At 37.6% G+C, this 20,915-nt stretch overlaps 2 protein-coding genes across 7 annotated transcripts in view; both read left to right on the top strand.

Annotated features, from left to right (window-relative positions):
* The first annotated feature begins 763 nt into the window (after positions 1 to 763).
* Positions 764 to 10,670, top strand: LOC309480617 (tubby-related protein 1). 2 transcript variants are annotated; one of them, XM_082145226.1, is made up of 10 exons: positions 764 to 875; positions 2,407 to 2,517; positions 3,182 to 3,346; positions 3,547 to 3,626; positions 3,700 to 3,870; positions 5,041 to 5,153; positions 5,244 to 5,352; positions 5,443 to 5,541; positions 8,702 to 8,873; positions 9,085 to 10,670. In XM_082145226.1, exons 2-10 carry the CDS (start codon positions 2,469 to 2,471, stop codon positions 9,216 to 9,218), a joined length of 1,092 nt encoding a protein of 363 aa, XP_082001352.1. In that variant the 5' UTR covers positions 764 to 875; positions 2,407 to 2,468; the 3' UTR covers positions 9,219 to 10,670. The 2 variants fall into 2 exon arrangements, with proteins under 2 accessions (XP_082001352.1, XP_082001353.1); XM_082145227.1 differs by lacking the exon at positions 764 to 875 and having other exon boundaries at positions 2,436 to 2,517; positions 3,198 to 3,346.
* Positions 10,671 to 11,650: 980 nt separating this feature from the next.
* Positions 11,651 to 20,915, top strand: part of tead3a (TEA domain family member 3 a) — a 44,503-nt gene continuing 35,238 nt past the window's right edge. For 2 of the 5 annotated variants that reach the window (XM_082145182.1, XM_082145178.1), the window contains exon 1: positions 11,655 to 11,849. The gene's annotated coding sequence lies outside the window, so the exon portion shown is untranslated. Of the gene's footprint in view, positions 11,850 to 20,915 lie in introns of all 5 variants that reach the window. The other 3 variants (XM_082145177.1, XM_082145179.1, XM_082145181.1) reach the window with 3 other exon arrangements.

Genomic DNA, 20,915 nt, shown 5'->3' with positions numbered 1-20,915 from the left:
AATAATGCACGAATAATTCAACGAAGAGCATGCAAATGGACACAAGGCTATATGTCTGCAACCCTTTAGCGTATTCGGACCAAACTTGGTGTATGTTTCTGACCAACAGGAAACCTGCACAGCTTTGGAACAGTGCCACCTAGTGGTCACAAGATATGATTTTTTTTTTTTCGCTTATAACTTCTAAACAGTATGACCAAAAATCATAAAACTTGTCTCTTTAGATTCGGTGCAGCATTTCTATTGTATTCATTGAGTCATGCTGAGAACATGGATACCAATTTTGCCATATAATTAGCCAAACTTCCTGTTCATCACTTTGATTTTCTTTAAAAACCTACTTTTTCGAACTCCTCGTTTGTCTGATTTTCAACAAATTGGAGTTAGATCATCTTCAGTTGATTTACTTCTGTTTTCGTATACTGAATCAACTAATGTGATGGCAAAATGCCAAACTAAGTCTGTATCGCTGGAAAGATTTGACATGTTGACACCAAACTTTGTGTGTGTAATTTTCAGTGCCACCTATTGGTCAAAAGTAATAAGCAATTATGTAATTTTATGTATGGGCATTCAACAATTTTGCTTAAAATTGTCTCCAAATGTCTTTATATATCTTTATTGATCAGATGCTCCCTGCCTTAATGTTTAGCTCCTTATTCTGCCACTGTGTTGCTTGCCATGATAACCAACTGCTGCACCATTTATATGATTTGTTCTTCAAAACTGACGTTTCTAACCGTCATTTTGATTAGATTCTGCTGATGAAGATGATGGGGATGATGAAGAGGAGACCTCACAGAAGAAGACAAAGAAGAAAACCACCAAAGAAAGCTCCCCTGCTGGCACCAAAGAAAAGAAATCAAAGGCCAAAGGTCAGTTGAGCGTATTCACACTTGAATGCATGCTAATGAGCGAGGCCAAGGTTCATTTTGAGCTTTGTTCCATTAGTTTCAACAGCCAAGTGGCATTTATGTTATTATAAGAGTCACTTTGAACTTTGCACTTTGTTGGGGGGGTTGAGTGTGTTTTCCATAAAGTATTTTTGGGTCCGTAAAACAGTTTGAGATTTTAGGTTGATTTCCCCCCTCAGAGCAAAACACTTCAGGTATCGAATCAGAGGAAACTTAGACAATGGCTTCAGTGTGTGTAACTCTTAATGTGGTTATGTACACATGCATGGGGGTTTGCTGCTCAGGAAGAGGATTAGCTAGATCTCGTGAGCTAAGAAGATTAGCCAGAACAATACGGCAGAGCTGTCTAAAAGATCACCACTCCGGTTTGTCTATGAGCTGAAGTGGGGACTTTCAAGTGAATTTAACTCTTGTTTTTTACTTATGGTTTTAGGGATTCGTTTGCTTGGCCTCATTTTCCCTGTTGTTAAAAGACAGATGGTGAGCTCCTCGGGGGGTGTCTGATCAAGCCACTCGGATAAGTGGAGAAACGACTTGGACAAATAAAAAAATAAAGTCCAGCTGCTAACTAATGCGTTTTACCAGACAATCTGCAGTGACCTAGATGATTGAAAACATACACAGATGACCTCCTCTGGGGGTCCTATTAAAAGCTTCAAGTTTAATGTATGGTGCTGTGGAAACCATGTTTCAAAAGTTCAACAATGTTTTTTTGATGGAAAAAAAAAAGAGCAGGGACATTAGAACTAATGGCACTCTGATACTGAGCTATCGCTGTTTTAACATTCATACTAAAAAACTCCCCAGCTAACAGGGAACGTTCTCAGAACTTTGGCTAACATCCTGGAGAGGTTCTCTCAAAGTTACGAACAAATGTTCTTCCAGTTACGTTAATAGAATGTTTGTTCAAAGTTATCTGGTCTTTTATAATATTCTTGAAACGTTAGCACAAAAAACTTTATTTATAGAACCTATTTATAGAACTTTATTTATTCATGGAAGTTTTTTTCTGAAACGTTTAGTTGGGCATTCATCTAATTTTTTTTTTTTTTTTTATGTTGTTACTTGTTTCAGGATGTTAACGGACATTCAAAAGTAACATTAGCATAATGTTTGCAAAGTGGAATGTTTCCGTTACCAAAAAAAGAAAAAAAAAAGAAAAAGGGAATGTTAGCATAATGTTCTTGGATTATTTTTTGTTAGCTGGATCTCTGGTTGTTGTGATGGAGCCTATTGAGCCATTAACCACAGCATTTGCATATTGGAAAGAACTGTTCTTCAATTAGAAGCTGTGCTGATTATCTGAAGCTGGCACACCTTAATAACCCCAGGGGAATTCTGGGAACTGGTCCTAACTTGTCACTTAAATACCCTGTGAACGAACTCTACATTGGCTTCAATGACTTAACTCTTAGGTTTTGTTGCAGGCGAGCCATCGTTGTAGAAAATACTGAGTTATTTAATTTTTTTCCACAATATATTATCTCTGCAGAGAATAAAGGTGAATCAGAGAGCAAAGGAAAGACATCTAAGGCAAAAAAGGAGCCAGCTTCTATGTTTCAGATAAACGGAGATAAACCAGATTTTATCGCAAAAAAGAAAGGTAATTTCACTTTTCTTAAAACACTGTACATGAATCATTGTGTTGCTAAAAGCAACTATCTCACAAAGCTTTTCTGGGTCATATCTCACGAAGAATGTCTGGGTCATATTTCACCTTAAAATCAAAATCAAATAATTTGCAAAAAATATGAATAATTTTTATACCACCATTGCGTTTTTTTTGTATTGCTACAATATTTTCAGTACAATTACGAATTCTCGTTTCTGTAAAGTAAAACAAATATGTATTATGTAAATTAATAAAAATGTAATTTAAAACATATTTTTTAGTGTGATTTAATACACACACACACACACACACAAACATCTTGCTTGGGGAAAAAACATTATGCATTGATAAAAAAAAAAAATGATTTTTTAAAATCTTTTTTTTTAATATATAGTTCCGAAAATTATGTTAAAATGCAAATGTATATCTACAAGTGTTGACTTAATTTTTTTATGCAATATATAATTTAAATATACATTTTTATGTAGGGGTAAAATATGACTTGGACATTTCTTGGAATATATAATTAAATAATTTGTAATACAATAAAAAAAAAGAATGCATGCATAGTGAGACCATAGTGTTTTGATAGATTATTATTAATAAAAGGTGTAATTGTCAAATTTGCTGACTGGAACTTAAGCATCTGCTCCAGCCATTATGTCCGACAGCGATGAGAGTGAGCCAGAGACTAAACCCAGCAAGAGCAAAAAGAAATCCACTGCCAACACCAGCTCCATGTTTCAAGCTGGAGACAAAGAAAAAGACAAGAAAAAAGACAAGAGTAATAAGGACAAAGAGAAGAATAACAAGAAAAAGAGTAAGTGAAAGACTTACTGTTTGTTTGTAATATTTTTTGGACAAAAGAACTGTTAAAAAAATCTTCCTTTTTTATTTTTTTGCAAACTACACTTAAATTTTCATCCCTATAATTTCACATTTCTTTATTATAAATATAACAACTTAAAGACAAAATAACGTTCATTCCTTTAAGCTGCTTATAAATGCTTCTCATTTTAGACGCTGCTAAATCTGATGAAAGTGATGGTGATACAGAAGTGCCCAAAAAGAAGAAAGGCAAAGGAAAGAAAAGTAAAAAGGTAGGACTCCTGTAAATTGAGGCAATGTCATCCTGAGACAAAGATCTGAATAGTAAAATGTCTCTTGTGTCAGGAGGAGGAGAGGCCTCCATCACCGGAGATTGAGTTCGATGACCTTGAGGAGTTTGTTCTTCAGTCTGCGCCTCAGGGAACCACCATCAAGTGTAAACTGACGCGAGATAAGCGTGGGATGGACAGAGGCTTCTACCCCACCTATTACCTCCATTTAGACAACGAGAAGAAGGTGACTTGCTCACACTTTTAGCTCAAAATCTTGCAGAACTACTGACAATTCTACAAGGTTGTGTAGTGAATTAGAGGATAGTGTATCAATATTTTGAAATGCATGGCTCTATTAAGGATATGCGAACAAATTAGAAATTAGTTAGTGGGGTTAACAGTTAATCCTGGGTATTCATAAACAGACATTTCACACTGTTCATCCCTAAATCCTGGGTTAACATCCTTATTTGCAAATTTGCAGTGTCAGTAGCTTGATAGTTTGATTACATAAAGGCTCTAGAATTGCACATACACTACCAGTTTAAAGTTTTGGATCGGGAAGATAAAAACTAAAACAAACAAAAAAACAGCAATATTGTGAAATATTATTACAATTTAAAACAGCTGTTTTCTATGTGAATATATAAAGTGTCATTTATTCCTGTGATCAAAGCTGAATTTTCTGCATCATTACTCCAGTCTTCAGTGTCACATGATCCTTCAGAAATCATTCTGATATGATGATTTGATGATCAAGAAACATTTCTCATTATTATCAATGTTGAAAACAGTTATTTACATTTTTAGTTCAGGATTCTTTGATGAATAGAAAGTTCAAAAGAACAGCATTTATCTGAAATAGAAAGCTTTTGTAACATTAAATACTACAGTTCAAATCAAAAGTTTGGGGTCAGTAAGAATTTTTATTTTACTTTTTGGGGGAAATAAAAGAAATCAATACTTTTATTTATCAAGGATGAATTAAATTGATAAAAAGTTACAGTGAAGACATTTATAATGTTACAAATGATTCTATTTCAAATAAATGCAGTTCTTTTGAACTTTCTATTCATCAAAGAATCCAGAAAAAAAATTACACAACTGTTTTCAACATTGATAATAATAATGAATGTTTTTTGAGCATCAAATCCGCATATTAGAATGATTTCTGAAGGATCATGTGACACTGAAGACCGGAGAAATGATGCTGAAAGTTCAGCTTTGATCACTGGAATAAATCACATTTTAAAATACATTACAATAGAATTTTTTTTAATTTTTTTTTATCAAATAAATGCAGCCTTGCTGAGCAGAAGGCTCTTTTAAAAAACACCAATGAGGTTCAACAGTATGAAAAGCTCTATTGATGACTAACTAGGGACCGTCTCTGCCATTTCTCTCCATCCTGCAGGTCTTCCTATTGGCTGGTCGAAAAAGAAAAAAGAGTGCAACGTCAAATTACTTGATATCCATAGATGCCACTGACCTGTCACGGGGAGGAGATAATTTTATCGGAAAGCTGAGGTAACTCGTCTGATAGAAAATGTAAGCAAAAAAAATATGATTGCTGAGTTACTCACTTTTGTTTTGTTTTGTGGTTTCTATTCTTTTTAGGTCCAATCTCATGGGTACCAAGTTCACAGTGTTTGACAACGGTCTCAACCCTGACCGGGCCCTCAGGGACATGTCTAACGCCCGGCAAGAGCTAGCGGCTATCATTTACGTGAGTGCTCACTTCAGTTCCTCCACAGTCGACCTGGAGGTTGGATAATCTTTTAGAAGTTTTAAAGTGGATACTGGTGTTTCTGTCCAGGAGACAAATGTGTTGGGGTTTAAAGGGCCCAGAAAAATGACTGTGATCATCCCAGGCATGGATGACGACAACGAGCGAGTGCCGATATGTCCACGAACAGTGAGTTCAGTTGCTGCTATATCTGACTCTGACATGCTACAACAAAGGCAAGCAAGTAAATTCACAATAAAGGCTCATTCACATTGGAAAAATGTGATTTAAGTCTTAAAAGTTAGTCATCTCATTTTTTTCATCAAGACTGCCCCTGACTTTTTGAAGTCAGTTACATAAAATGGTAGATTGGTTTAATTAGAATTATAAAGAAAGACGATTACCCATTGGTTCACTGCTAATTGGTCAAACTAGGCTTTTATTCAGATATAAACATTCATCAACTCACACATCAGTTGTGGAAAACGGAAGCTCAAGCAAGTTCGCTTGATGTGCAAGAACCATTGAGGTTCATTCTCGTGTTACGCAGCACGTTTGAGTTTCTGCAAGAACCAATGAGGTTCATTCTCGTGTTACGCAGCACGTTTGAGTTTCTGCAAGAACCAATGAGGTTCATTCTCGTGTTACGCAGCACGTTTGAGCTTCTGCAAGAACCAGTGAGGTTCATTCTCGTGTTACGCAGCACATTTGAGTTTCTGCAAGAACCAGTGAGGTTCATTCTCGTGTTACGCAGCACGTTTGAGTTTCTGCAAGAACCAATGAGGTTCATTCTCGTGTTACGCAGCACATTTGAGTTTCTGCAAGAACCAGTGAGGTTCATTCTCGTGTTACGCAGCACGTTTGAGTTTCTGCAAGAACCAATGAGGTTCATTCTCGTGTTACGCAGCACGTTTGAGTTTCTGCAAGAACCAATGAGGTTCATTCTCGTGTTACGCAGCACGTTTGAGCTTCTGCAAGAACCAGTGAGGTTCATTCTCGTGTTACGCAGCACATTTGAGTTTCTGCAAGAACCAATGAGGTTCATTCTCGTGTTACGCAGCACATTTGAGTTTCTGCAAGAACCAATGAGGTTCATTCTCGTGTTACGCAGCACATTTGAGTTTCTGCAAGAACCAATGAGGTTCATTCTCGTGTTACGCAGCACATTTGAGTTTCTGCAAGAACCAATGAGGTTCATTCTCGTGTTACGCAGCACATTTGAGTTTCTGCAAGAACCAATGAGGTTCATTCTCGTGTTACGCAGCACATTTGAGTTTCTGCAAGAACCAATGAGATTCATTCTTGTGTTATGCAGCAAGTTTGAGCTTCTGCAAGAACCAGTGAGGTTCATTCTCGTGTTACGCAGCACGTTTGAGTTTCTGCAAGAACCAATGAGGTTCATTCTCGTGTTACGCAGCACATTTGAGTTTCTACAAGAACCAATGAGATTCATTCTTGTGTTATGCAGCACATTTGAGTTTCTGCAAGAACCAATGAGGTTCATTCTCGTGTTACGCAGCACATTTGAGTTTCTGCAAGAACCAATGAGTTTCATTCTCGTGTTACGCAGCACATTTGAGTTTCTACAAGAACCAATGAGATTCATTCTTGTGTTATGCAGCACATTTGAGTTTCTGCAAGAACCAATGAGGTTCATTCTCGTGTTACGCAGCACATTTGAGTTTCTGCAAGAACCAATGAGGTTCATTCTCGTGTTATGCAGCACATTTGAGTTTCTACAAGAACCAATGAGATTCATTCTTGTGTTATGCAGCACATTTGAGTTTCTGCAAGAACCAATGAGGTTAATTCTCGTGTTACGCAGCACATTTGAGTTTCTGCAAGAACCAATGAGATTCATTCTCGTGTTACGCAGCACATTTGAGTTTCTGCAAGAACCAATGAGGTTCATTCTTGTGTTATGCAGCACGTTTGGGCTTCAGCAAGAACCAATGAGATTCATTCTCGTGTTACGCAGGATGTTTGATCTTCAGCAAGACCCAATGAGGTTCATTCTTGTTTTATGCAGCACGTTTGAGCTTCTGCAAGAACCAATGAGGTTCATTCTTGTGTTTCACAGGACGTTTGAGCTTCAGCAAACCCAATGAGGTTCATTCTTGTGTTATGCAGCACGTTTGATCTTCAGCAAGAACCAATGAGGTTCATTCTTGTGTTTCACAGGACGTTTGAGCTTCAGCAAGAACCAATGAGGTTCATTCTCGTGTTATGCAGCACGTTTGAGCTTCTACAAGAACCTATGAGGTTCATTCTTGTGTTACGCAGCACATTTGAGTTTCTGCAAGAACCAATGAGATTCATTCTTGTGTTATGCAGCACGTTTGATCTTCAGCAAGAACCAATGAGGTTCATTCTCGTGTTATGCAGCAAGTTTGAGCTTCAGCAAGAACCAATGAGGTTCATTCTCGTGTAACGCAGCAAGTTTGAGCTTCAGCAAGAACCAATGAGGTTCATTCTTGTGTTATGCAGCACGTTTGAGCTTCTGCAAGAACCAATGAGGTTCATTCTCGTGTTACGCAGCACGTTTGAGCTTCAGCAAGAACCAATGAGGTTCATTCTCGTGTTACGCAGCACGTTTGAGCTTCTGCAAGAACCAATGAGGTTCATTCTCGTGTTACGCAGCACGTTTGAGCTTCTACAAGAACCAATGAGGTTCATTCTCGTGTTACGCAGCACGTTTGAGCTTCTACAAGAACCAATGAGGTTCATTCTCGTGTTACGCAGCACGTTTGAGCTTCAGCAAGAACCAATGAGGTTCATTCTCGTGTTACGCAGCACGTTTGAGCTTCAGCAAGAACCAATGAGGTTCATTCTCGTGTTACGCAGCACGTTTGAGCTTCTACAAGAACCAATGAGGTTCATTATCGTGTTACGCAGCACGTTTGAGCTTCAGCAAGAACCAATGAGCTAAATTATCTATAATGCGAAAGTAGAATGTTCACCTTTGAAGAATTTTGTTGGTCAATGTTTAATTTAATTTAGTTTACTAACCATAAATAAAGACGACTTTAAATGCGTATGCATCATATTTTCTCTTATGTACTAACAAATGCCAGAAAAATGAATAAAACCCACAGTAATTCCTGCAGTCATTGAAGCTAGCCAGTATATGTTCTGCACATCAACACTCTGGGGTGAAGTGAAAATACTACTAGTTTTTTTGTTTGGGCAGTGTTATTTGCTTTTAGTAAAACTGAACGAAAGAAACCATAATTTTCGATTAGACGGATATAAAAAATGCACTTTAAATAAATGGCACGGTCTTTTCACTGTTTTCAGTGTACAATGACCAATTCGTTCATGCACAACAATTTTGTTATTTTACCTAAAGGACAACGACAATATACTCGTGCGCTACCAGAACAGACAGATGGACAACCTGATTGAACTCCACAACAAAACTCCAGTTTGGAACGACGACACGGCTTCCTATGTCCTCAACTTCTCTGGACGGGTCACACAGGCCTCTGTCAAGAACTTCCAAATCGTCCACAGCAAAGACAGTGAGTGAGACTGCTGATATTGCCATTCCTGCCAATGTCCTTTACCTCTACAACTGGGCTTACACAAATCTTACAACTTTTCAATAGGACAAAATGTCACAAATTGAACATTTTTGTTCTAATTCTATATTATGCTGGAATTGTGCTGGTTTTGGAATTGTAACGATGAATGTAAAAACCCTAACCTTACTGTAAATGCTCTCTTTTTCAGATAGCTACATTGTGATGCAGTTTGGAAGGGTGGCAGATGATATGTTCACTCTGGACTATAATTACCCCATGTGTGCAGTTCAAGCCTTTGCTATCGCTCTGTCCAGCTTTGATGGCAAATTGGCCTGCGAATGAACACGAGGCACAGCATTATATGACCAAGAGTCACATCTTTGCAGTCAACACAGAATAACTTCATCATCAGTGTGGAAGATGAAGAAAGATGTGCTATCTGATAATGTGGGACATTTTTATAATTTTCGCTGTGCCTGAATGCGATTGGGATACATTTAGCTCAGATGCAGAACAAGAACTGACACCAAATAATAGGCATTATTACATATACACATGTGCTGCATAGATGCATGGGATGAATGCAGGCTACATGAAATGACTGAAAGACTATTTGATTATATTGAGATTTATGAATGTGTGGATTTTTTATATCAAAAGCAAATGATGAATGCAACGTACCTTTTTATCTCAAACACCTGAGGTGCAAAACATATGGAAACACACACATATACATATACATATATACAGTTGTGGTCAGAATTAATGGCACCCCTGGAAAATATGATAAAAAATGGCTGTAAAAAATAAATCTGCATTGTTTATCCTTTTGATCTTTCATTAAAAAAAAATGGCATAAATCTAACCTTTCATTGAAGTAAAATAATTGAAAGTGGGGGGTACATCACATTATGAAATAAATGGTTTTCTCCAAAACACGCTGGCCATAATTATATTTTTTAATGAAAGACCAAAAGGATAAACAATGCAGATTAATTTTTTTACAGCCATTTTTTATCATATTTACCGGGGGTGCCATTCATTCTGACATTGCTATATATATATTCTTCTATTGAAATGAAGTGAAATGACTATTTTTCAGAGATTTCCAAATAATTCTAAAATAAATACTACCCGTTTCATTGTTTTTTTGTGGGAATTTTTTTTTTATTTTTTTTTTTAAACAGTGAGACAAGCTGGAGGGGAATTGTGCAGCTGCAAACTACAACCAAATTGTCCACACAAACAAGGCTTTTTATTTATCACTATGAGTAATTGTGATGAACTGGAGAAGTCGTCCTTAGGGTGGTGCTGTTTCAGCAAGACGTTATGGTCTCAATACACCAGACTGCTGTGTGAATTCACAAGCTTCCAAGGTCTTTTCACCTGTTTAAATATGTCCAGTCTTCAACACACCCTCTACACTATTTAATATTGTAATAAAAAGGAAAAAAAAATATTTTTCCACCCAAATCCCCCCTTTGAGTATTGTGCACTTTAAAGCTGTATAAAATTTTCATACAAACAGTCAGATATCATTGAAATAGCCTACATGTCCTGAGATATGATACTTATCTATGTGGCAGTTGTACTAGGCTTGTAAACACAGCAACCAAGAAGTGTAACACGTGGCCTGTGTCGACATTAACCAATGACGTGATTCCTGGGCGGGATTAACTGTTTGATCGACCAATAGCAGAGGGGGGAGTGTCTGGGAAACCTCTTTGGAAACAGCTATTGATGCAATTCCTTTTGATGGCTAGTGGTCATAGAAATTTCCCACAACAGCTTAGGTGTGTTTAAATTTGATATAATTTTTTTTCATGAAAGTGATGGCAAATAAAAAATCGGTAACACTTTACATACATACTGTACAATACTGTTAGGCCTATTCTTTTATATTGAACTACACAAACTAACAATGAACAGTTGTATTTTAATAACTAATGTTTACAAAGATATACTGTAACAAATGTATTGCTCATTTCTAGTTTATTAACTGATAAGACCTTATTGTGAGGTGTTACCTAAAATCTAATAAATACGGAATTTATAGCAAAATATTACATTCCTTAAAGAGTATTTTGAAAATGTTGTTAACCAGACAGTTGAAAGTTGCCATTGACTTCCACAGTATTTTGGTCTGGCGACCAGCATTCTTCAAAATATCTTCTTTTTGTTCAACATAAGATAGAAACTCATACAGGTTTGTAACAACACAATGGTGAGTAAGTGATGACAGAATTTTCATTTCTGGGTGAACTATCCCTTTAAGTCGTTTATGGTCAAAATATTGTATTTATCAAGCTAGTTAGTTAGTTAGTTAGTCTAAAATAAAAAAAAAATGTGTAATGCTCGTGATGCGCCTATAATGTCCCACATAATTGGCAAACTAGAATAAAATAGAATGAATTCATATGAAAATTGTTTTTTTGTAAGCTGAGTCAGTTATAGGAAAGTCATGAGCCAGTCATGCCCAAAAAATGCAGTCTAAGTAGCATTCTAGGTTTTGAGAAACACACACACACTCACTTTTTTTTAAATTCTATTCTATTTTTTTTTTTTTTTTTTTTTTTTTATTGGTTTTGAAGAATTGCAACTACAGTCAAGGGGGTACATTGAGGAAAAAAATAAAAAAAGAAGAATAAAAAGACAAATATATAAGAGAAACACACACACACACACACAGCCAATGAGCGCGTCTCAAGTGATGTCCACGCGTGAGATTTGCTCGTGAAGTTTGAGTGGGGTGGAGATTTCCCGCCTCCTTCTCCGTGACTCCTCCTCCAGCGCTCCGCTCGGGTTCGCCGTGATTTCATACCGAAGTCATACTTCACATTCCAGCTTTACTGTCAATTCAGGAGAAATATTTCTTCAAAAACACCAGCGTGGTTTGCATTTGTAAACGAGCTCATGAGATAGAGCTTGGAATCCATTTTTTTGCGCACAGTAGAGCAGAGGTTTGCGTTTAAGGTAAGTGCAAAACTCTTGTTGCGCTCCTTTGTTTCATGCAGTCACCGCGCTCGCGCTGCAGTTTTTACATCATTCTCATTTTTGGCATTTTTTCGGAGCTGCTTCAGTGATGTTGCGTTACACACTTACACACGTGGGTTTACAAATGTAAACGTATTACTGATATTTCAAAACAAACATGCATCTGTAGAATAAGCACTGTATGCGCGTGAGAAAGTTTGTCGCCTATACTACTAATTCAGTGGAGCAAATTATTTTAATCACATATGATTATGGTTTCATGGTTTGTATCTCTATGTATTTACAATACAATAGTAGAGCACATACAGCTTTTGTTTTGTTTTTTAACTAAACTGTGTCATCCTCTTTTCATTTTAATACATTTGAAGTTGTTTTATGTTGGCATTTAGAATGATTAAATGTCCAAATTTTTATTTTTTTTGTATTTTCTAGTATACTTTTCTAGTATTTGTCTACATTATGTAAGTAAGCTGTGTGTCCAAAAGCATTTTTTCCTAAAATGCATAATTTAGTTTAGTTATTAAAACAGGGCCGCTGTAGCCTACTACATCATAGGCCTAATCAGAAAACATTAAAAAACACTGTTTATTATATAAGAACAGAAGTTTAAATCATTGTTTTGTTGTTTGTTGTGCTCTACAAAGGTGAACCTGTGTAAATGTGTTTCAGGATTATTATTTTTTGTAAGGAATTAGTGTAATATGGCAGCGTCTTTGTGTTTCATGTAGGTTAATGAGCTTTAAGCCTGTAAGAATTACTCATAAAACCCAGCCTATTCATGAAGAAATGAAAATCCTCCTTTCTCTCTCTTGAATTCTGATGCCTTGCATTGCGCGTATAAAATGATCAGTCCAGGATGATTCAGTTACAGCTGTTAGAGGGAGTGTGGCGATCCCATTCATCAGAAATAGTCTTTTAAGTCATTTAAGATCCCTTGCATCTTGGTTCAGTCATCACGCGTGCCAGTTCAACGCACCCCCTCAGTTTCGCCGTGCAGAGATTCAACAGGTTCTTCAGGTTGAGTAAGGCTACAGTGAGCAATCAAAAGAGAATTTCTTGTAACAAATGTGACCGAATATAACAGTGGTGCCAAGAAAGAAAAATCCAGACATTTCCTTCAAGAGCTCCTGTTGAAGTATGAACTCTTCTCTCACATTAATGGACTAACACATAATAAAAAAAGGAAAAAAAAGTTGCTGCCTTTAATTTTTAAGTACAATCAACTTTGAAATTTAAGTCATTTCAACTTAAATTACATTAAACTGACTTTAAAATTTGAGTTGAATCTAAAAAAAAGTTGCCAATTGCCTAACTTATTTTTTTGAGTTAAAGCAATGTAAAAACATATGTTGTCATAACTGTAGATGTTTCCAATTATATTCATCATTATTATTATTATTATTACAAGAATAACATCTTCATGATTGCCTTTTTTATTAGCAAGAACACCAAACAGTTCCACATTAGTGGAGTATTGCATGATTTGAACACTATTATATTCATTCACATGGGCAATGATATTATAGAAGGTTTTCTGAATATATTTACATTGTATTTCTTCTTTCTCTATGAAAAATAACCCAACGAGAAGGGGAATTTTCTTAACACAAGCTGTGAAGCTTCAAGAGGGCCTGCAAAACATGACAAGTGTGTTCGGTGAGCTCACCGCTTTAAATAGCATTGCAGTGTGTTTGTTGGGCTTCAGACCGATACTCTGAGGAACGATAGCTTACTGATCCACACAAGCAGTTCTGTCATCCTTAAGGTCTATAGATTTGAGGGTTTCACCCTCTTTTGTGTCTCTCAGCACCTGGGGACGTGGAGGTCAGTGGTGCGCCTGTAAACCCAGACTTCAAAATTGTCACTCTTTGTACAATTTCCTGTTGATCATCTGGTGTTGGTCGATTTAGTCTGAACTTAGACATGTGTGACGAATTCTTTCCTCATGCGGTGGACAACTGCATTGTTTTCTTAGCCATATGGAAGAATTCAAGTTCAGTTTTCTGGTAAAGGTCTGTTTGGAGGGCATTTTTAAGAGGTGCCCTCAAGACTGATGCTTTCTTCCAAAATCTAGTGAGTTGTCTCGCTAGACAGCGTTTTAAAAGTCTGTCATCATTTACTCACCCTCATGTTGTCCCAAACCTCATCTTCTGCATACAAATGAAGGTATTTTTGATATACTCCCATCATTTTTAATGAAACGAGCAGTTTAAGTCTTCTGTAGAGACTTACAGAAGTAAACAAATGTAGGCTTTTAATCATATAACAGTTGATCAGTGCACATACAAAGAGCTCATCAAATAAACACGGAAGCTAAGCCGTACTTGCTTGAAGCGCGAGAACAAAAATCATTGGTTCTCGAACATCAAACAAGTTTTTTTTAATATGTACTATATGCTTATTCGAGTATCGCCTTGTTAGCATAGCAACGCTAGCATCAAACTCGATTGAAATCAGGTGAGTTGAGTCAATGTTCTTGTGGAGATTGTGTTTAATGTTCCAAATCAGGAATTTAAAGGATCTGTGATAATTTTCTTCAATGGTGATTTCACTTAAGTCTGGTTTCATTGGCTTTCGACAACTGGCATTGCCACGTGAATTGAAATGCTATGGAATGGCTACATATGTTACGGGCCACATGTTAGCACTCACAAGCATGTTGGTTGGGATCTAGGGGTGTATGAATGTCTGGAGAGGAAATTGGGTGATGGACAGAGAGCATCTGGGACTCTGAGAGGAAGCCCCGTTGGAGATCATTATAATTCATATGTAAACATGCAATATAACTGATGGTTTAGGGCGGCTGCACGTTAGGGTTTACAGCAGAGAAAACTACTAAAAAGCAAGGATTTGTGAAAGTGATGTTCTGTCATGCATCCAAAAATTGTAAATTGTAGCTTTTGATGTCCGGTACTTTAATGCAGGCATTCGTTGACCATTGGCCAATGATAATTTCAGAGAGGCAGGTTCAGTTGCAATTTTAGAAATCCCTTTGCTCTTTCCACTCCCTCAAAATGGATCATATTTTTCTTTAGTGTGTTTGCACCTTTATTTAAAAAGTTACCTGGTGGTGAGCTCCCTGACATATTGACCCTTGGTGCTCATGTGGGAAATGGGAGTTAAAATTCTGCCTGCAACATTCCTATTCATCTCTTCTTTGCCATATAATGTCTTGTCTTCTCTCTACTCTCCCTATCAGTAAAAGCGGCAAAAACTTTAAAAATGAAGACCTCAGTTTCTTCCAATTTAGTCCGTTTCTTTTGCTCGGCAGAGCGAAAATGTGTCCAACTCGATCTCATGAGAAAATGGAACCATTATAAGAGGTGGCGATTTTGAATGAATTCATACATGTGAAATCGCACAAATTCATATGAAATCGTATGAATTCTCACAAAATAGTATGAATTTGTATGGAATTTCGATGTTATTCATACAGAAATGTACAATTTAGTATTTGTATTTTTTTTTTTATCCTGTCAGTGGGCTAAAAGTAGATCGTACAAAAACATATTAATGAGGCTTTACGAATTCATTCAAATTGCCCTCAAATTTGCTAAAACATAAAAGTTACGTAATGCCATGAAAGTGTGTTGATATGTCCTATAATGTTTATACAACATCTCAAGTCAAGTAAGTACGGACTTTCTTGTTTTCTTGTGATCCCAACATACATTTTTATTATTTTTTTTTTTTTCACGAGATTACGACTTGCTTGCTTGTGATCACAACATAGCAAAATAATTTTCTCATTGATAATGACTCACTTTTAACTTTATGATCAACAAACAAAATAATGAATACTAATAATTATAATAACAAATATTTTTCATGTTGGTTTGTTATGCGCAAAACCTGTGTCATTTCCAAAAGGTTATCATTTAGAGTGAAATAATAGAATGGTTAGGCTAATGACTTAAAAAAAAAAAAAAAAAGATTTAAGTGTTCATTGTGCAACAATAACAATAAAATTGGATCAATCGCTGCTGTTTTGTTTTTGTTTTTTGACAAATCCAGTTTTATTTGTGTATTTAACATTTTTAAATGCTAGAAACTGATTTGCGCTGGCAGTGTGCCTTCAGTTGACGGATGCCTCAGACAAAAAAACAAAAAAAAAAGTAGTTCCTTGGATTCAACCCAGTTTATTTGCTTTAATAAAATGACATATATATGAGATATGAGACATATATGTATAAATATATGTGTGTGTGTGTGTGTGTATATGTAAGTTTCTATTCTGTAAGTATGTAAAATGCAGTAAATTTAAATGATGCTCACTGAAGGAGCGGGGGTTTCCTTAGACTCTGAGAAAACTGCAGTAGCTGGTTGTACAGGTTTGACATGGGTTTGGTCCACGGAAGAAAGAGAGAGGCACTTCAATCTTCCCTCTTTGTAACATGTTTTTATCTCTTTTCTTGTCTGTCCAATGTAGAGTCTTTGACCTAGCATATGTAAAGTGCTTTATAGTGTTCAATGCCAAAGCGCGGCTTCCAGCTTTTTGGACGTGTTAGTGTAGTAGCTGTCCTGCTCACTCTGTTATCCAGGAAGATTTAATCAATTGATATTTGAATGTTGTGGTTATGCAGATTAGTTCCTGAAAGAGTTTTAGAGACGTTTTGTAATGCATTACTCAAAGCCTCAAAGCCTTTTGGTTTAGACATTTTTGAAGATCGTACTCTAAAGTAGGCAAAGCACTTCTCCTTGTAGGGCAGTGTTAGCAGGATCTTGTCAAGTTGCCTGGTGAAATAAAACACTTAAAACCCATGTTGAAACAGCTTTTATATTCATATATTCTCTTAAACCATCAGAGAGTTCAGCATTACTTGGCCATGCCTTAAAATGCCGTCCTTATCTGTAATCTGATCTAGGGCAGCAGCTGCTCGCCTACTTGTTGCCCTGTTGTTCTTTCTGAAAGGGTGTGTGTGCGCGTTGGTGAGGAGTGTGCAAGAGGAGAGTTGTTGATGAGCAAAGGCCTTTTCCCTGTTGACAAGCATTGCAGCTGTTTTTCCAAGTCTCCGAAGAGAACAGACTCCTGTCTGTGCTGCTTAACCCCTGTCAGATAAACCAAGACTGAATTGCACTCAGGTTATGTTTATACAACAACGATAGACTAAAAACTAAAACGTTTTTCTTTTGCATTTTTCGCGTAAAGGCGGTAATATTGTCAAAACTATCCCCGTTCACACTGATCCATGAAAACGATTAAAAACGCTGTATTATTCATGCCAGGCCAGTAGATGGCGATGTCACTTTGTAAAGAAACACTCCGCGCCTATTGACTGAACGCGTAATACACGTCCGCATGACGTCAACGTTTTCACAAATTCACGTTTTTGTAGTTTACATGGACATGATAATGGTATTGTTTTCAAAAACGTGCACTTTGAAACCCTTCTTCAAAAGTTTGCGTTTTCAGGCCCCCAAAACTCCATTATATTGTACATAAATGGCCAAAATGCATACAAAGTTTTCCATTTATAGTTAAAAATGGTGCTGTGTAAATGGACCATAAATATTATGTTATTTATTCATCGAGCACCATGATATGCAGTATTAGCTCAGAATATCTTGCCACGGTTAAATCTTGCTCTGATTTTTCTCATAAAAACATTTCTGGCTCAACTCAACTCAAAGTATCAATCAGTCAGTCAATATATTACATTACTATATAAAATCATTTAAATATATATATATATTTTTAAAAACAGCGTAGTTTAAGGGAAGTAAAACAGTTACTATGATGGGTAAACCTTTTACAGTATACACTATTGTTCAAAACTTTTGTTTCAGTAAGCTTTTTTCAATGTTTTTGAAAGAAGTCTCTTGGGCCCTGTGTTTTTAAAACGCTGTTTCTTGCACAAGATGCGAGACATGAACACAGCGGTCAAACACATCCATCTAGCGTGTTTCCATAATAAAAGCAATGGAAAAGTAGCTCAGTGGAAAAAATGTTCATTGATACAGCTAACAACAACATTTAGATTGTTTCTCATTGACTACGTTTACATGCAGCCAATAACCCGTTCAAAACCGGGATATTAGCAATAACCCGGTCGCGCACGGCCATGTAAACACCGGCAAAAACCCGGATATGCTCATATCCCGGTTTTTAAAAACCCGGATATTATACCTGGGGTACCCCCTTTCTAACCCGAATATTTGGTCATGTAAACGCGTATCGGCATATCCCCATCAAAAGGGACATTGATTTGTGTTCTGCGCATGTTCTATTCGCAAGGAATCTTGGTCTTTTGAGTAGGGACGGCGCATACAGAAACCCGCGTGCAGTATACCGGAAGTAAACAAGAAGTAGAGGTAAACATGGCGAGACGCAGCACAGCACCACACTTTTGGAGCGAGGAGGAAAGCGCAAACAAAGGCGATCGCTATCTGCCCCGTACTATTCATTATCCGCATGCTGCTGCTGTTGTTGTTGTCTTTGGATACAGGAAAAAGAATCGGAAATGACGCATATTGCGTCTTAAGGAAGTCCGTACGTCCAGACGCTAACCGCGCGTCGCCGTTTACATCGGGATATTGTAAATTCCATGTATACAGGAGTAACTCTCTCTGCTTACGCATGTAAACGCGTTATTCCGAATGTTTCAGAAACCCAAATAGTGACTCTAACCCGACCATAACCCGGATATTGGCTGCATGTAAACGTAGTCATTGTTGTGTTTCCACTAGCTGCTCTAGAGAGGCGACAGACATGGCGGACTGTGTACAGCTCACTCAGGGGAGGAGCTAAGCTAACAAGGCAGATTCTGTCTACAGTCGTGGGTGGGGCCTGTTACATTATGATGTCACAATGTGTAGAAAACGCGATTTATGGGGAATATATGAAAGGAGTGGGTGGATTTTTACCATTGGGTGGTCGTGTACACACTTCCAACACACATTTATGTTCAAACACCATGTAAAAGTGAATAAGATAGGGTAAAGACTAAATTTACTGACAGGAATGTTGTTCCAGGATTAATAAAATATCCAGGAACATGTCTTGGCAAAATCACGGTGACCAAGGCCCTGTTTACACCAGGTATTAAGATGCATTTTGGTTGATGGGCTCACAAGTGGACGATGCTAAATACAAGTGTAAACGGGTCTAAAACGCTTTGAGCTTGTCCACTTCTGACCACTTGCAGAGGTTGTTGAGAACACTACACGATAGTGTTCAAACACCCACAAAAGGCCGTCTACTCTCCGCCTACTGACCTAGAGCATAAACATTAATGGAAGCTTTGTCGGCTGAAGACCCAAGTTTGGTTTAAAGATGAAAAATGTACCAAGCACATGGTAATGTGTTCTCTGACCATTCCTGATTTCGAACACACACTCACAGCGTTCGGCTGGTCTCGCGGCTGTCAGAGTAGAAACTAAAGCGGCTGCTCTCTGTGTTGGAGCCATTTGCTTTTCATATTTGGACTCAATGGACTGATTTTCATTAGTTTGCAAACATTTGCAAATGATCAGATATAGAGTAAAGTAGTGTGAGTTTTTGGCGTGCTCTCCGGGGGAGGGCTCTGAGCTCGGAATGTGGCCCAAACCCAGAGTACTCCCCCGTATCTCTGGTCAGGATAGTAACCAGGCGAATGTGAGGAGACAATGTTGGAGGGATGCAGAAAAAACTGTGGAAGAGTATAGTTGAGTCGGCTACGTATTTGTAGACCTCCTCTCATGCTGATTGGGTAGATCATTTGAACGTGCTCCTCCCGAACTTTGTTAATAAAACATCATTAATAATTTGAATATAATCAAGTTTGTTTGAGTACTTGCACTGAATATAATGAATTTTGTAGACTTGTATTATATTATTGTGGTTAGGTATTTGGATAGGGCAGGTAAGGAAGTGAGGGTGGAGTTCAGTAGGGGGAAGCGGATACAGTTTTCAAACCGAGTGGCGGGGTGTGCGTTTCATTGCTATGGCTCAACTGTTTTCTATTCACTTTTATCCTATGAAAATAAACTTCTAAAAAGCTATGCTATACAGACTCACTCAATTGTTCTCCCCTATCTGGACAGCGGCTCATTCAAAATGCTCATTGTCTTCTTTCGCGTTTAAATGTAAATTGACATTAGATTGACAAATAAAAAAAATAAAAAAAAACATACATAGACCCTCCCCTCGAAGAAATCAGGACAGAAGTGGTTGAAAGTGGACAAAAGAGGCGGATTAAAACACCAGGTGTAAACGGGAATGTGTTTCCCTCGTCTACTTGTGATCCGATCAACCAAAACGCATCTTAACACCAGGTGTAAACAGGGACCAAGATGTTATCAGTGTTCATTTGGGGTGAAATGGGCTTTCATGACATTCACTCAGCGAACAGTTCACTTCAGATTTGCTCAAACAAATGCACCCTCCCTTGTTTTTATAATAGCGCAATGTGATAGTTAAAGGTTTAGACAAGATGCTTCTTTAATGAACACTGGTTATCCATCAAGAGTGTTGGATGCTTTTGGTTTGTCACTTGATTCTGTAACCCGATGTCTCTTCAGAGGCCAGGCGCTGCTGGTGTTGGCAGGTGACCTTTTCATGATGTCTGCTCACAGATAAGGCAACATGTTTCAAACCAAGGTCAATATTTACTCATCAGCAATACGCACCAAACACAAGCACAACAATTCAAGACTGCAGAAGGACCATCTTACTAATATTTTTGATTATTATTCTTAAGCTGCTGGATTCCATGTTTGGGTTCTGAATAGTTTCAGGTCTAGTAAGCTGATGTTTAATAAAGTAGACCTTTAGTATATTCATTAGTTTATTTGTGTGTTATTTGGCATTCACTACTAGTGTGTTCCCCAGGTCTTGTTAGCACGGGCTTGCAGGAGTGCTGTGTGTGTTATGAACCTAGTCCACGTAAAACAGCAGTATTGTCCTTGGGGAGCTCTGTGTGTTTCCTGAGCCTTAGTGGATGCCTAAATTGGTCAGGCAACCCTCACTCCCACTCCCACCCCCTATGATTTTCCTGTTCTTCAGGCCCTTTTTTGGACTGGGGTGCTCGTAAGTGAGAGGGAAGGGGAGAAGAGGACGGGAGGGGA

This window comes from Leuciscus leuciscus (genome assembly GCF_965113295.1).
Source record: "Leuciscus leuciscus genome assembly, chromosome: 18".
Classification (NCBI taxonomy): domain Eukaryota; kingdom Metazoa; phylum Chordata; class Actinopteri; order Cypriniformes; family Leuciscidae; genus Leuciscus; species Leuciscus leuciscus.
This window is presented reverse-complemented; position numbering and strand designations above follow the sequence as displayed.